Source organism: Setaria viridis, chromosome 3, assembly GCF_005286985.2.
Source record: "Setaria viridis chromosome 3, Setaria_viridis_v4.0, whole genome shotgun sequence".
NCBI classification, from domain to species: Eukaryota; Viridiplantae; Streptophyta; class Magnoliopsida; order Poales; family Poaceae; genus Setaria; species Setaria viridis.
Genome location: NC_048265.2, coordinates 7061213 through 7077915, shown reverse-complemented (window position 1 = coordinate 7077915; position 16703 = coordinate 7061213). Strand labels below are relative to the sequence as shown.

Genomic DNA, 16703 nt, shown 5'->3' with positions numbered 1-16703 from the left:
CTCCATAGAACCTGTTCACCATGGTGATCTCCATCTCCATGTTCCATGTGCGCCATCCTCCTGGTGATGAGTCCTCCAAGAACTAGAACATGCTATTACGCCTAACAGCTAGTAAAGGAGCTAGTAATGAAGATTACATAGTTGCTTGGATCATCACAGATTTGTACGCAGACCATTAAATACAATAAAGTGACAACACATATGGCTCCTGCCGTGTTGCACACATGCATCACATACACAAAGGGGCCATACTGATCACAAGATACATACATACATCTTGCAAAACAGAGTTAGGCGTTCTAACGTACCAAACTTCGGATGCCCAAAACTCCATCTTCCAAGCCGAATTTGGGAAATCTAATTTCGCCGAAAACGGCAAAGCAGTTGAATTTCATGTGTAACTTTTTCTGTAGATCAATTTTCATATAAAATTCGCCCCGATCCGAGATCGTACCGAAAAATTACGGCTGATTTACCGAAGCATACGCATACGGCAAAATCCCGACCCCGGCAGTAGATCTCATCTACTATTGCACATCTAATGCGCCTGGCGTATGACCCTGGATTTCGATTCGACCAATCATATTGATATTCGCTCACTGCAACTGGATTTACGTGTATCACTTAACTCCGATGGCGGAAACCGACCGGTAGGAGTATGTCGTTACACTACCACTGCAGCAAGAGCACGAAACCAGGACATAGATCAAACTGAAAACTCGCATATCTCCATATGCACACATCCCGAATCCAAAACTAAACAGCTACGGCTCTGATACCACTGTAGGGATACGAGGTAGGCTACACTAGCGCAAATCAAAATTTCTACCGCGTAAAACCAAGAAGAACTGCCGTATAAGGATCACGGGATTACCACTCAACGCACTACTGGTGCGGAAGATGTAGATTTGCGTCGATGCAGTGAAGACGATCAACGTAGTCGTACGTAGTCGATCAACGTAGTCGTACGTAGTCGATCACGTCAATGTCCAGCAGCTCCTCAGCAGCTCGTCCACGTGCAGCAAGATCGCCCTCGTGCGGCGGCTCGTCGTGGCTCGTCGGCGGCTCGTCGTGGCTCGTCGGCGGCTCGTCCAAGTGCTGCAGGCGCAACACCTCCAAGGTATCCACACGTGCAGGGAGGAAGCGTCGCAAGCCGGACTGCTAGATCCGCGAGTTGCAACAGGCGAGGGCGTGGGAGGCGCGGCAAATGTGTTTTGCCAAAAAGGTGTAAACCCTAGAGCGCCCCCACCCCTCTATTTATAGAGGTTCCTGACGGACCTCTGGATCCGAGGCCCATTAGTACTTCTAAACCTAATCCAACTCGGATTAGATCCGAATTGGGCTTCCAGCCCCTTAAGTGTGTGACCCTATGGGTTCGGATACGTATAGACATGGCCCGAGTACTCCTACTCGGCCCAATAGTCGGTAGCGGCCTCTAGCAAGACGTGCCAACTCCTATACGCACACGAAGATCATATCAGACGAACCATCACAACATAATATACATGCTATTTCCTTTGCCTCACGATATTTGGTCTAGCTTCAAGCCGACCGCTCTTTCTCGATCCTGTGATTCGGAATCCCTTTGTAGGTTAACTCTTAACCGTACGTAGCATGGCCATGCATTTTCGGATCCGATCACTCGAGGGGCCCAGAGATATCACTCTCAATCAGAGAGGGGCAAATCCCATCTTGATTAACCATGTCTCATAGCATGCTTCTTGACAAACCCGAAAGCTACCTTTATAACTACCCTGTCACGGCATAGCGTTTGATAGCCCCTAAGTATGTCGATCCACATCTTGAATACATGCGACAATCTCAGGTCTAAGGACAAAGCGTATATGTTGTTTAAAGAGAACTACTTCTCGTGTTGGGTCAGTCCTAGCACATGTCTCCACATGTGTCCACATTATTAGTTCAACATCTCCATGTCCATGACTTGTGAAACATAGTCATCAACTAATACATGTGCTAGTCTAATATTCATGCGTGTCCTCACATGAACTCCGACTAGGGACAACTTTAGAATAACCATACAAGTAAAGAGTTTCACATACAATTCACATAATTGCAAATCAATTCAAGTAGCCTTTAATGGATATTCAATGAACACAACATACAAATCATGGATACAAATGGAATATCATCATCTCTATGATTGCCTTTAGGGCATACCTCCAACAGTCTCCCACTTGCACTAGAGTCAATCTAGAAGGTACCTAATACCCATAGCTCTTACATGCGCATCATGCTTAGCCTGCGGGAGTGGTTTTGTCAACGGATCAGAAATGTTCAGATCCGTGTGTATTTTGCATATCTTGATCTCACCCCGGTTAACGAAGTCTCGAATGAGATGAAATCGCCGCATTACGTGTTTGTTCTTCTAGTGGTTCCTTGGCTCCTTTGCTTGCGCAATTGCCCCATTATTATCACAGTAGAGATTCAACGGGCTGGACGCATTCGGGAACACACCAAGCTCAATGAGGAAAATCCTTATCCAAACACCTTCCTTCACGGCTTCCGAAGCCGCGATGTACTCGGCTTCTGTCGTAGAATCGGCCACCGTCTTCTGTTTGGAACTCTTCCAACTAACAGCACCACCATTTAGCGTGAACACAAATCCTGATTGTGACTTTGAATCATCTCTGTCGGTTTGGAAACTAGCATCGGTGTAACCTGTTACAACGAGCTCCTCCTCACCTCCATAGACGACATGTATTATTATGCTTCCAACACATCGCTATAAACAATGTTTTCTCGTCCCAGTAGAGTCAACATCATTGTTAGGTTTAGCCAAAACCCGTGTAGTCTTTCAGGAAACACCTCTTGACAACGCAACATAAATCTGTCCGTGCGAGAACACAGGTTCAGGGAGATATATGCCGACATTAGGTATCGTCTGTCCTTGAGCTTTATTAATAGTCATAGCAAAGCTTGGTCTGATAGGGAGTGTGATATCCTCTAAAGGGGACAGAGGTATTCTAAGTCTTCTCTTTCACCTTTTAAGTTCTGCCAAATCAACATTTTCATTTTCTTCATGAACTGCAAGTTTGAAACTGAAATGATGAGTAGGCAAAAACCAAACCAAGTAATCTGAGATGAAAAGAAAAGATATATACCATGCTCCACGCCAACAACTGTGTCTTCTACTGCCAAATAAGCCGGCCAAATGACCTCTTACGACCACGTCCAGATCCAAGGTCAATTGCGTTTGTCATATCACCAAGTGGACAACGATGATCCATCGGATATGAATAGCTAAAAAAATTCCTGTGAGATGAGAGGGATTAGATCTAATCGATCTACCGGTGGATATTACACTAATCATCTGGCATTGACCAACGAGGAGACGCAAAATATTACTTGGGCGACAAACTAAGCATGTGCATGCTAGTCAGAGGATGCGGCCGCCTCGTACACCAAGGTGAGCTCACTGTAGAAACCACGGATGTCGTAGAAGGTTAGCTAGGCGATAGCTGCGAAGAGGTGCTGAAAAACAAAGAACATTCAAATTGTAAACCATAGAAAGATCGGACAAAAGGAATATTGAGAGGATAGCGTGGAGGGCCTAACCTTGCCTTCAGTTTATAGCTGCGAGATGTCAGCCTGCTCAGCAAGGCGGACTTGGAAGCACCTATGGGCGCTGGGGTAGAATCGGCAAGTTGGATGTGGAGGTCTACGTTTTGCAGGCGTGCAGCGGCGGCAGCCCCTTAGCACCGAATACGCCTTGGAGGCACACGACAATGATAGCTCAAAAGGAGACGTCCTTCACGATGTGATACAAGCAGCAGAAACCAATGCGGGACTCAGGCCTTGTTTAGTTGCCCAACTTTGGGGTGTCAAAATTACTGTAGCAACACTGTAGCGTTTCGTTTGTATTTGTGAATTATTGTCCAAATATTGACTAATTAGGCTCAAAAGATTCGTCTCGCAAAGTACAACAAAATTGTGCAATTAGTTTTTGATTTCGTTTACATTCAGTACTCCATGCATGTACCGCAAGTTTGATGTGATGGGGAATCTTCTTTTTCATAGTGACAAAGTTGGGATTTTAGAGTAAACTAAACGTGGCCTCAAGCAGGAGGTAAAGGAAACAGCGTGACGTGATTTGAAGCAAAAGGAAAAAAATCACCGTGATTAAGATTCCTTTTCTAAATCACCGTTGGATGGGTGGACGCGGAGGTAAGGTCCAACGTGAATAAGCTTCCCACCGTGATTACCATGCACGGGTGGATGTCTCGCACGGAGAAAAAATCTTGGACAAAAATCTTGTCGCATAATTAACGGGTGAATGAACAGGTACGCACTAAGGTCCCGTTTGGTAGGGCTTCTCAAAGTGCTTCTCCAGCGGCTTTTGGTGAAGCCCTACCAAAGGGTCAATTTCAAAACGGCTTCATCATCAAAGCCGGGGAGAAGCCGCAAAACGGCTTACACTAGAGAGGAGAAGCCGAAAAAAGTGGCTTCACCGGCTTCTCCTCCCTCTCCAAGCATTAAGTGATCATAAAATTACATATATTACCATTGAGAAGCCGTTTTACCAAATGTTTTGCAAAACGGCTTCAGCTTCACTAAAAAAACCACTCCACCGAAAAAGCCGAAGCCGAAGCCGTTTTATGAAAAGCCGAAGCTCTACCAAACGGGGCCTAAACATGGCAAGCGCAGGGGGCACAGTGATCTCAATGCAAAATTGACGGGTGGGATGAGGTGGGTGTGCAGGCGGCTAAAATTCTTTCACGGCGAAAAAATGAAGTCGCAAAAAGGCAGAACCATTTCAGAAAATTTTGTTTTCACCCTTTTTCAAAACTTTGGTACCCCTCTTCACCTGTCAAGTGGGTCCTCTATGAGGGATAAGGGGTTTAACTCTGAGTAGGAAGTGTTTTCAATTGTTTTGGATGTTTGTAGTATAGATTTGGACGTTAATACGTACCAGCAAGCGAGTATGCGACCTCACGTCCTCACGGGAAGGCCTGCAAAGGTGCGGTTCGGAGCGCTCCTAAACGTAACCCGCCGATCCACCGGTATCAAAGCAGGTTCGTGGGTTTAACCGCCCCGTCGGCGCTGCTGCCCCGCAAGATCCGCGGGTAGCCAAGGGTCGATCCTCTCCCGCTGCTACGTGCCTACGTCTACGTGCTGTCTGCCCACGGGCAGTGGTTGCAAATGAAATGAGCTTTGAGCTAAACGATGATGCCCACCGCCCGTACGTTGCAGTGGTTGCAGGCTAGCTGCTGCTACGTGTTGGTTTTTTTTTATTCTCATTTGCTTCATTCATATAGTGGAAATTAATCCAGTAGACGACAACAATAGCCAGCATAATTCTGAGATTTGCACATGGAAAAGAAATCACAAAAAAAATCCAAAATAAGAATGAACATAGCGTGTACTAAAATTTCAGAGCCTCCAACAAATCCAACTGAGAAGAATATTACTCAGGACCAGAAAAATTTCATGTCAAAGAATGAGAAGCATGCTCCATTACACACATGTCGCGACCCAGTAGCATGGTATGAGCACAAAACAAAGTTTCAGAAAATGATCAAATAGATGATAGAACACAACACATTTGAATTATATCACATCTTTGCATTCTACAAGATCAACACATGTATCTGAATATTTGTTAGATCAACCTCATCGCTCTCAGCTTGTCACTCTTAGCATCAGCATCAATATTTTCTTGTCTTGGACTGGATGAATCCTGCAAAACTATTTTTTTTAAGAACTGCTGAATTGTTGGGGAAGCCATATATAGAGCAGATGCTAAGGGGTTTTATAACTGATGAAGGGCATGTTCAACTTCAATTTAAACACGCTACCAGGGTCGGTTTTCTAAAACAAATTGAACCAAATAGCTGAACTGAAACAAAGCAAGCTACCAGGCTGATTGCATTTGATGCATGCAAAAATCAGCTTAAAAACAATACCACAACTTACTGAAGCAATAATGGTCCTCTATTGCCAAGAACATCTCATGATTGTAGAAAACAATAAATTCAGTGTCCAGCAAGGGTTATCAAACAATAAAAATGCCAACAAAAGGCACAAATGAAAATCTACGTCTTGGCTTTGCACCTGTAGACGAAATTGAACCTCTGCCCATGATTTGGCATTACGCATCAAGAAACTGCATAGCATAGAGGAGGCCTGTGCAGCTGTGTCCCCGTGGATCAGGATGCTGGGGAAAGGGGCTCCAGGCTTCGATGGAGCACGTCGTGGAAGCGGTGCGGTCGGGGCTTAGCCTTGTTTACTTCCCTCCAAACTCCTAACTTTAACACTATGCAAAAAGCAGATTCCCCATCACATCAAACTTGCGGTACATGCATGGAGTACTAAATGTAGACGAAATCAAAAACTAATTGCACAGTTTTGTTGTACTTTGCGAGACGAATCTTTTGAGCCTAATTAGTCAATATTTGGACAATAATTCACAAATACAAACGAAACGCTACAGTGTCGCATTTATGGCAAAATACCAATTTGGCACCTCCCAACTTGGGAAGTAAACAAGGGCTTAGTGGGTACGAGGCCAGGCCAGTGGAAGGGATCCGGCCATCGAAATTCGAAACTCGTTGCAGTACATGAAACTCTGGAAGGTGGGACGAATGCGAGCTTGGAGGGTAGTTTCGGACGGCGGAGAGGTCGATCTGATGGCCGGCGAAGCTTTATCTGGTGGCCGGCGGGGTCGACCTGGTGGGCAGGAATCGGGAGGCGGCGGGGAGCAGCGAAGCCGCGAGGTTCGACCCCAGGGGCGATTGGGGTCGGTGGGAGTAACGATCCTTTTGCTTCTGTTCTGATTGGGGTCAGCCCGCTTCGATCCGTTCTGGGTCGGAGCGAATTCAGAAACGGATCGACCCGCTCCATTTGCAGGCATAGTAGATGTGACCAGAGACATTGGAAATAGACCCGGCTGGCGCAGGACTCAGCCTCATTCATGATTGTGCAGGGCTACCACCCGAATGAAAATGAAATTGAGAGATAATGCTGGGAGACTTGACGGACCCAGAGGTTTAGAGGGTACAAGAACAACATGCGTAACACTGGTGATTTAAAATAGATTTTAGATATAGGAGTGAGAATATTTTCATAGCTCCTCTCGGACAGCATACCTGAACTCTAGAAATACTCTTTAGATGCTAAGGTTTTTTTTACAAAAATCAAGATATAGGAAAAGTACCGAAAATTACGTGTTTTAATGAGGGCCTTTTGGCAAAAGGTCATGTACGCCAAAAAATCTTCTTCTTCATCTCGTTCGATCCCTCTCACGCCGCAGTCTTCCTCCGCGCATCCTCACACCCGGTGCCCGCCTCCTCCTCAGCCCCCGAATCGACCCTGACCATGCTTCCCTCTCTGCTCGAATCGACGCTGCATGCCCTGCTCCTCTGTGGTGAATCAACGAGCTACAGCCCCCACGAGCTCCTCCCGCGTTCATGGATGGCGACGAGGATGTCGGATGGGGAGATGAGGACCGCCAACGCGCATGGTGACAATTCGGCGGCAGACGGCCTCAAATCAAAGCGGAGGACAACAATTCAGTGGTGGACGGCCTCAAAATCAAATCAATGACCTCTTCCTCACCTCATCCTTCCTCTTCACCACTCGCCACCTCGGCCTCACCCACACGCACTAAGCCATGCCACTCGAGCTTCTCTCGCTATGGCGGCGGTGAGCAGGTCGAGCTCGCCCATGTGCTGGGGGATAAGCTTACGGGGAGAGGAGAGGCCTTGTCACATGGGATGGGTTGTCGGAGGGGCTGCTAGAGACGAGAAAGGGCACAGGATGATTGGCGGAGGTGCTGCAGGCAGAGGTCCGTTTCCTTCCATGGTAGCGACGCCGGCCGGGGCAGAAAGGGCGCGAGCTGAGGGCGGAAGCCTTCGACCGGAACAGTCCCAAGTGGAGCAGTTGGCTTTCCCGTACGTTTCGGGAGAGAGAAATTTAGGTTATAGTTAAAAAATTTAGAAATAAGAACTAATATGCTGTTGGAACCGTTTTTAGCATCTTACTATTTTTAGAATTCCTCGATAGGAGAGTGACAAGAGGGAAGCGGTGGTAAAAGGTGACGCAGAAGGTGAGAAGGAATCGAGCGGGCCCCACCTGGCCCCACCCCTCCCTCCGCCTAATAGGTGGGCCCGCTGCTGGGCCGGCCTTTGTCATCGTCGCCCCATCACTGTGCCCATAAAAGCGTAGCCGTACGATTCCTGGATAGCGCGATATCTCTCTCCGCCTGCTGCGCGGGCCCCACCACACGAGGAGGAGGAGGATGAACGGAGGAAGGAGACGGACGTCCACCAGCATGGCTTGAGTGATTTCGTCCCCGTCTGCGCGCCGTCAGATCACGCCGCCGCCTGCCATCGTGGCCGTCAAGATTTCACCGCGACACCGCCGTCACTATTCAGGCGTGGTCGTGGTGGTACGTGTCCTGGTCAATGGATGCAGGGACTCGTACGTATGCGTACGTAGCGCCACCGGACGTACTTTTATACGCGTACTCTACAGTGAGTCGCCGCTCCGCCGGCCTATGGCTATGGAGATTGGAGCAGCCGGCCCGGGCGTGCCTAGCTACGGAGCTACCCTCGACTGACAGCCATGAATGGGGGGGGGGGGGGGGGGGGGGGGGGGGGGGGGGGGGTGCGGAGGAGTATTTCAGAAGCAAGCCCAGGCCGCAGGCGCAGAGGCAGCCCACCACCCGTCACCTCACTGCTCTCTGCCCCCTCCTCCTCTGATTTTGATGCGCTGCACGCCAAAGCGAGCCCTGCTCTGTGTGTGTGAGAGAGAGGGGAGGCATTGAGCAGCGGGTGCAGTGACGCAGTGGCGTTTTACTGCGCCTGCGCGCTCACAGGCTCCATACATATCCCCCGTGTTCCGCTTCCTCTCTCTCCTCTCGCACCATTGCGGTGGAGACGGACGAGGGAGAGCGAGGAGGATTGGAGGAAGGGAGCAGGAGCGGCGCAGCAGATCAGGTGGGGATGGGATGGAACGCATGGGTGTGTTTTTTTTCTTCTTTGACTGTTTTCTTGCTCGCAACTTGGAGGTGAGATTCCTCCTCACCCGGCTTTATCTCCCCGTCGCCGTACGCGCTGCGCGGCGCTTGTCCTCTTGCGCCGCCTTGTTCTCGCCGGTGGAGTTCCCGGTGCTTCTTGGATCGTGCTGGTGACTGATTTGGCGTCTCGCGGGGGGATTTTTGCCTTTCGCCTCGCCTTTCGGTGCCCGTCGTTTTTGGGGGGAGGGGACTGGAGTCTTGGACTGGTTGTTGCGCTGATCCTGTTCGGCTCGCGTGCTCTCCAGGGGCTGAGGCGACAATGCTGCTCAGGAGGGTGGCGGCGGCGGACGATGGCGCCGGGGCGGGCGCGGGCGTAGGGAGGCCGCGGCTCTTCGCCGTGCCCAGGCTGCTGGTGGGGCTCGGGGCGGCCAGGTGCGGCGCCGCCGCCCCGGACTGCGACTCGCCGACGGCGGCGCGCAGCCCGACGTCGCCGCTCGACCTCTGGCCCTTCGCCGCGCTCGGCGGCTCCATGCTCCGGTCGCCGCGCTCGCCCAGGAGCTGGGACTCGCACCGCGTCGGGCTCGGCGGCCTCGTCGACGACGATGCCCTCGCCGAGCCCGCCGCCGGCGCCAGGAACCGCCTGCTGGGGACCCAGATGCGGCAGCCGTTCAAGCTGCCGCAACGCCTCAGCAAATCCTTCACCACCCAGCCGAGGGACTGCGGCCAGGCCGCGCCCCCGGTGCTGGGGAATGTGGGGACCGCCGCAGGCGCCGGCGCCAGCGGCAAGCCGGTGCTGTGCAGCAGGTCCTACGGGGATGTGAAGTCTGGTCCAGAGGTCACCGTGCCTGGCGGCGCTCAGCCCGGCGCGAGCAGCCACCCTGCCGATCTCGGCAAGCTCCGGGCGTCCGGGTCCCTGCCGGCGTCGATCGGCGGCCCGCGCCGGTACATCGGGTCCGTGTCCGCGACGGAGGTGGAGCAGTCGGAGGACTACACCTGCATCATTGCGCACGGGCCTAACCCGAAGACCACTCGCATCTACGGGGACTGCATCTTGGAGCCCTGCACTGTTCGTGTGTCTGGCGGTGAGAGCATGAATGCCATGGAAGTGAAGGAAGGAGCTGAGTCCTACTGGCTGGTGAAGTGCTTCGATGACGGCGAGGCCGGCGAGGAGATCCTAAGCTCCTGCGTCTCTTGCAAGAAGAAGCTGGATGGCAATGACTCCTGCATTTATCGGTACGTTGATGCAATCCTAACAATCTTGGGTTGCCGCAGTGAAGAACTAGTGTCTGTGATTGATCTGCGAGTGTATTTGTTCTTTGGGGATTCTTCGTACATTTTGCATCTGAATTCTGAATGTGTTAGTTGTTAGACTGAGCATTCCTGAATTGGATAGACTGACCGAAGAATCTGATGATTTATTACTAATTTTGGATTGGATTTCTTCAATCTTAAGGAGTTCAATGTGAAATGGGTAGCTTCACTGAAGAAGAACATATTCTTCTGTCACGTGCATTTAGATAGTAGCTTCATTGAAAAAGAACATGTTCTTCTGTCACATTCACAGTCATAGAAACAACCAAGAACACTGAATAATTTGCTGAATGTCCTTTGCAGCGGTGAGAAGGCATTCTGCAGTGGGAATTGTAGGGATAATGAAATACTTACTGAAGAGAACAGCATAGCAATATCCTCCCTCAGCTCAGCTAGCTCATCTTCTTCCTTCAACGATGACATATTCATGGCCGAAATGGTTGTGCTGACGGCACCAGTTGATGCCCACCTCCCCTGATAATGGAGCAATGCTCCGCGAGCCAGGTAGATGATCAATAATGTCAACCGGTGCAGTTTTCACCACCGCCATCATCGGTTTGCTGGTTTTGTAAGTTCTGTTCCAGCATTTGAGAAATTCAGTGGCATTGGTCATTTATTGAGGATTGGAAGCTCCATCTAGAATTTGCCGAGACCTTATCCCTCGGCTTTTAGAACGGAGAGCTTGCCTGCCTTTAGCATTGTAATTTTGGTCCTAAGGCTACAGGCATTGCAGGTTCCCTTCTTTTCATTTTCTCTCTTCTTTGGTTTCATTCTGAGCAGCAATGATGATGTTTTCATGCTGTAAGTTGCAACAATATTTTGAGATAATGGCATTGAGCTGCTTTTTCTGCTGATTCGAGCAGTAGTGATTACTATGACAGTGGTATGATGATGCCTTGTTTGCTGTTGTTTTGTGACAAGAGCTGGAACCACTGATATGAGGAGTGCCATTATGTTTGTAAATCATGTTGAAATTCCGCAATTTGTCCCAGCTTATACTTGTTTGATGAGGGCTGAGAAGTTGGCCTAGAGGTTGAAGAAAGCCTGCTTCATTATTTCACTGAAACCAAAGTGACCTGCTTATTGTGTGATAGATTTTTCAGTAAATATCCGTGTCTTTTGCAGCCTGAATTTTACACTCTGTCGCTAAGCAATGATGCAGGGCAGACACAGGTACGACCATGGTTCAATGCTGTTGAGAATTTTCTTGTCTGTTTGCTATACCTTGCATTATTTGTGATGTTAGGTCATTTGGATTTATATGATCCTGGAGACGTGATCGACAAGAATTTAGTAGCAGAAAGTTCCGTTCGGCTGATGGTAAACTCTGTAGAGCATAGTTTGTGTTTCATTTAGGGATAATAACCACATTTCCCTGGGGGAAGGATTTTCCTCGAAACAGACTCAAATAGTTTTAAGGATGAAATCAGTCACAACGTGGGTTCAACTTGTGTTCAAAACAGCATAGAAAACAGTTTTTTTTAATGCCAAAACATTTTAATTTTCATAGCATTTAGAAATTCCTTTTCCTTGTGTTCAACTTGGGCCCGGTTGATAGCTCTGGTAGCGTTGTGCCTTTCCATGGGCCGGTCCAATAAAGACGATCCTTTCTAAGACCCACCAGGCCTGTTAAAAGCCCACAGAAACGCCGCTCGCACAGTATTCGAAGCCGCCGCCTCCTCCGGCTCCGTTTCCGCTTCCGCTTGCGCGTCGCCACTCCCTAGTCCCACTCCCAAGTCCCAACCCCAACGCACCGCCATTTCCATTGCCACAAATGCTCGCGTGATTAACCGCACCCGCCTCCAGCTAGCGAAGCAGCGGCGAGCGGCGGGGGGCTAGGGTTTTTGGTCCCGGCGACGCCGGCATGGGCTACCACCACCTGCTCCTCCTCTCGCCGCCGGCGGCGCAGCCGCCGCGCCCCGCTCTCCTCCCTGCACCCCGCGGCCGCCGCGCGGGCCGGGCGCCCAGCGCCGTCCTCGCCTCGGCGTCCAACGCTGCCCGCTCCCCGTCGCTGGCGGCAGTGGCGGCGGATGACGCCACGCGGAGGAGGGCCGTGCTCCTGGTCGGCGTCTCAGTGCTCCCGCTCCTCCGCCTCCGCGACGCCGCGGCGGCGGTCAGGGCGCAGCGCTCCACGGTTGATCTCGTCACTGGTTAGTAGTAACCCTCATTTCGACCCCCTTTTTTCGAGGATGATATGTGAGATTTTTAGTTTAAAATCTGTGACATTTTGTTGTTAGTACCCTTTCCTCTTTGTTAAGAAAACCTGCTAAGTTGCCTTCGCAATTGCGATGCTAACCTTCTGCTTAAATCAACCTCTATTCGATTTTTCCTATTTTTTTGCTAGATGTCATTCAGAACCTTCTTATGTATAAAAACCCATCAGGTAGAATAGAACTACTCCATAATCACTTTGGACCTACTTGCTGCTTGATTGCTGGTTCAAATTCCTGATGACATCGTTGAGCTCCAAGCTCGCCAGAAGCTCTTTCATCCCTGCCCACTTAAGGACTGGGAGGGCATTACCCCCAAAACTGTCTTGCCTCCTTGAGCCAGCCTTTGGCATCAACTAGTTCTCAAAATCCAGTAGCTCATCAGGTAGGCCTCCATGCCACCCTCATCCAAATTTACACCTAGTCAAAATGCTCTTTTGTCTTCTGTTGCAATTCCCATGTCATTTGTTGATGCCAAGTGTGTGCTCTAGAGCCACATCAAAACCGATTAAAAGTGTTACTGTAATTCCTTACTGTCATGTCCAGCATGTCCCTTTTGTCGTGTTCCAGGACTTAAATCTATTGTTTGGCAACTTTTGAGTTCCTTTAATCCTTGCACTGCTCTCATTTAGACCATTGATGCTATAGCTCTAAAATGAATGCAAGTTATAATTGCTTTCCAGAAACAAATTGTAATATGTGTGGAACACAATCTCCATGTTTGGGCTCGTCGGGTTTTGTGTTTTTAGTAATGGTAAGTTTCTGAAATCAACTGATATGTTTCTGTGTCCAGATCGCCGCATTATTTAGTTCAGACATATACATTTCGGTTACTCCCTCCATTTCAAATTGTAGGCCGTTTAGGCTTTTCTAGGTTCATAGATGTTTGTATACATCTAGACATGCACTATATTTAGGTGCATACAAACATCTATGCACCTAGAAAAGCCAAAATGACCTACGATTTGGGATGGAGGGAGTAGTCTTTGTGAAATTTTAAATGTGAAAAATGCAACTTAGTGGAGTTGAGATTTGGAATATGAAGGATGTATGCATTAGATTGGGCAGAGGACATGCCATAATGATAACGTAGGGATGTCATGAATGACGATGCGGACAATCGCTTGTGTATGTGGTACTGTGTCATAAATGGGAGCATACATGTTTTCGTCGTTCTGCAAAAGATAGAACAAATATACCTGATCATGAGTTGGGTACACTTCAAACCTTAACATTGTTTATTCTTTTCAGATAGAACAAATATTCAAAAGGGTGATGGATCTCAGCATGAGGAGCCTCAGGAAGAAGTATCTCAGTCTGATGTGAAAGTACCGCATGCAAGAAATCCACTTGCAGGTCTCCTGAATGCAATTGCGGTTATTGCTTCGGGTGTTTTCGCTGGACTTCTTGGTACTTCTCAACAGGAAAAGAACACTTTACAGTCAACCATTTCATCTGTATGTCATCTACAGTCACTAATCAATATTTGTGAAATTATATTTTTACCACTGCTTATTGCTTCAGAATTTTTGCACTAAATTCCATATGCACAGAAATAAAATTGTGCTGAAGAAACTACTAGGTGTTGTCATCTAGTACTTTTTTCCATCCTAAATTTATATGCATGCAGATGAAAAATGTGTACCATGATATTACCTTGTGACTTATCACAGTCATACCAAGGGATTAACTAAGAGCTGCAAGCCAGTAATTCTTTTTTTAATCACAAACTGGGTCCACTGTGCAATCAATTATTCAATTTGCCATGTTCCTTGGAAATGTCAGGATTCCGATGCTAATTTGTGAGACATGCCATCAGATGTTTAGTTGATCAACTTGCCTGAGTTCTTTTCGTAGAATCTTATCTTAAAATGGTTGAACATTTACTGTTTTCTTTTTTATTTTTCAGTATACTAACTGAATATCTCTTGGCTTGAATCTTTGGACTTTATTTAGCACCTGTGATATGCATGTCTTCATAGGTCTCATCATGTGAGACTCTTCTTACAAGTGTTTTGCTCAAAATAGTTTTTTAGACGAAATTGAATTCCCTCAAAAATGGGTTTTCCATTTAACAAATCTAGTATTCTGTTACCCAGATGGAGGCCAAATTGGTTGAAAATGAGGCAGCAATGTCTATGCTTAGGGAAAACTATGAGAAAAGAATATTGGATGAACAAGCAGAACTGAAGAAACAAGCTAGGAAGTTCCAGGAGGAGGAAGCCTTGCTCCAAGATCAGTTGGTTTCATCTAGAAGAACCGTAACATCTTTAACCGAGGAAGTTCAAAAGGAGAAGGAGCTAGTAGAGCAGCTTAAACTTGAGATAGATCGACTTAAGAGAAGTATTGCAGAAGCAGAGGAAGATAAACATGTGTCTGAAGGCAAGTTGAATGAAAAGATGGAAATGCTTGATATTTTGCATGACAAAGTAAATCTGCTTAGCCAAGAGGTAAATGGCAAGGATGAACACATCAGGGAGCTCAGCTCATCACTTTCTGCCAAGGAAAAGGACTACCAGAACCTGAATGCGATCTACAATCAAGCCAAAGAGAACCTAGAACAGGCAAATTCTCAAATAAAGCAACTAGAGAAAGATGTTCTTGCAGATAAAGATGATCTTAAATTAAAGGCATCATTGATTGACTCATTGAATGAGAAAGTTCAAACATTATGCGCTGAAAAGGGTGAAGTGGAAGAAAAAATAAGTGCACTAACGAGTCAGTATATGGACCTGCAAACTGCTTCTGAAGAGAGGGCATCTCGTGATTCTCAACTATTATCTGAGAAAGATGATAAGGTCAATCAGCTTGAAGAAAAACTTTCTGCTGCATTGAGTGACTCTAGTAAAGACAGAACTAGAATAGCCGAGTTGAACAATGAATTGGACACCACCAGAACAATGCTAGATAATGAAGTTGTTGCCAGGAAAAGTTTGTCAGACCTTGTTCATTCCACTGAAGAGGCACTAAAAGATTCCAGAAATGAAGTGTTTAAACTCTCTGAAGATCTTGATGAAGTAAAGAGATCAAATCAGGACTTGATGGCCCAGATTTCAAAATTAACAGATGAGGCCATTGAAGTGAGACAGGCTCTGGCTAAAAAGGTAGAAGAGGCAGAAACAGTTTCTACAACTCTCTCAGATGAACTGGCATCAGTGAGGGAGGTACTTAGAAGGTCACAGGAAGAACTTGAAGTCATCTCTAACCAATTAGTTTCTGTTTCAGAAGCACATAGTGACCTTAACAAAGAACTGCTGGATGCATATAAGAAGCTAGAGTTCACGACGAATGAGCTAGTTAAAGAACGTAAAATCAATGCTACTCTAAACAGGGAGCTTGAGGCTTTGGTGAAACAATCAGCGATAGAGTCTGAAGCAAGAAAAGCTCTTCAAGTTGACTTGGATGAAGCCACTAGATCACTGAATGAGGTGAATCAGAGTACACTGTCTCTTTCTAAGCAGCTGGAAACAACCAATTCTAAGATTTGTGCTATTAAAGAAGAGAAAGAGATGCTATCGAAGGCTCTTGAGGAACAAAAGAAGAGTACAGTTGAAGCTCAGGGGAACATGGAAGATGCTCAGAATACAATCCAAAGGCTTGGGACCGAGAGGGAGAGTTTTGAAACGAGGTCTAAGCAGCTTGAAGATGAATTGGCCACGGCAAAAGGCGAGATATTGCGTTTGAGGAGGCAGATTAGTACAAGTGGGTCTGAGAATACCGAAGTTGTTCTAGAAACAGGTGCAACACTGAACACCAGTCAACCTCTGAAAGAACAACCTGTGAACGATCGTGTTCAAAATACTAACAGTGCTGGTGCTGTAGCTCGTTCCCCTAAACGGGTTTATAGGAGAAAAGGCAGACCAGCGGCCTGAGCAGTGAGCACTATCTGAATGCCAAAAGCAAGAATTACCATTCTTTTGTTTCCTCTATTTAGTCACGTTTTTAGAACAAATATTGAACTTTCGTCTTTCAAAGAGTAGCGTCAAGAGGCCTCTTCTACAGTATTACCTTAGGTGATACCAGCTCTTTTGTTTAACCCTACTGAAAGAGAGAATATTGCCGTACTTACATATGTTGAGCTTGCAACTGAGAATGTATGTTAGTCTGTACAGATCTGTTGTTGATCTCTCATGATATCAAATTTGTGGTTTTGTTCCTAGATGCTTTATTAATCATGAATCTATTGTTCATGATATCTTCTCATA

At 47.4% G+C, this 16703-nt stretch overlaps 2 protein-coding genes and 1 long non-coding RNA gene across 3 annotated transcripts; 2 read left to right on the top strand and 1 right to left on the bottom strand.

Moving 5' to 3' along the window:
- Nucleotides 1-7041: 7041 nt before the first annotated feature.
- Nucleotides 7042-7923, bottom strand: LOC117847841 (uncharacterized). The gene is made up of 2 exons (XR_004638723.2): nucleotides 7576-7923; nucleotides 7042-7503 (listed from the first exon to the last, which is right to left on the bottom strand). It is a non-coding gene; the product is annotated as an uncharacterized lncRNA (long non-coding RNA).
- Nucleotides 7924-8643: 720 nt separating this feature from the next.
- LOC117847861 (FCS-Like Zinc finger 10) lies at nucleotides 8644-11142 on the top strand. Its single transcript, XM_034729155.2, has 3 exons — nucleotides 8644-8957; nucleotides 9283-10210; nucleotides 10592-11142. Exons 2-3 carry the CDS (start codon nucleotides 9297-9299, stop codon nucleotides 10764-10766), a joined length of 1089 nt encoding a protein of 362 aa, XP_034585046.1. The 5' UTR covers nucleotides 8644-8957; nucleotides 9283-9296; the 3' UTR covers nucleotides 10767-11142.
- An 846-nt stretch (nucleotides 11143-11988) lies between these two features.
- Nucleotides 11989-16657, top strand: LOC117847859 (MAR-binding filament-like protein 1-1). Its single transcript, XM_034729153.2, has 3 exons — nucleotides 11989-12438; nucleotides 13750-13955; nucleotides 14598-16657. The coding sequence occupies exons 1-3, from the start codon at nucleotides 12153-12155 to the stop codon at nucleotides 16368-16370; spliced, it is 2265 nt and encodes a 754-aa protein (XP_034585044.1). The 5' UTR covers nucleotides 11989-12152; the 3' UTR covers nucleotides 16371-16657.
- Nucleotides 16658-16703: the final 46 nt, after the last annotated feature.

What these genes read in the sequence shown, in the direction of transcription:
- LOC117847861 (XM_034729155.2), top strand. Translation starts at nt 9,297, where the DNA reads ATGCTGCTCAGGAGGGTGGCGGCGGCGGACGATGGCGCCGGGGCGGGC. An exon ending in AATGACTCCTGCATTTATCG is followed by an intron (nt 10,211 to 10,591) that starts GTACGTTGATGC and finishes TGTCCTTTGCAG; the next exon opens with CGGTGAGAAGGCATTCTGCA.
- LOC117847859 (XM_034729153.2), top strand. Translation starts at nt 12,153, where the DNA reads ATGGGCTACCACCACCTGCTCCTCCTCTCGCCGCCGGCGGCGCAGCCG. An exon ending in CACGGTTGATCTCGTCACTG is followed by an intron (nt 12,439 to 13,749) that starts GTTAGTAGTAAC and finishes TATTCTTTTCAG; the next exon opens with ATAGAACAAATATTCAAAAG. An exon ending in TACAGTCAACCATTTCATCT is followed by an intron (nt 13,956 to 14,597) that starts GTATGTCATCTA and finishes TCTGTTACCCAG; the next exon opens with ATGGAGGCCAAATTGGTTGA.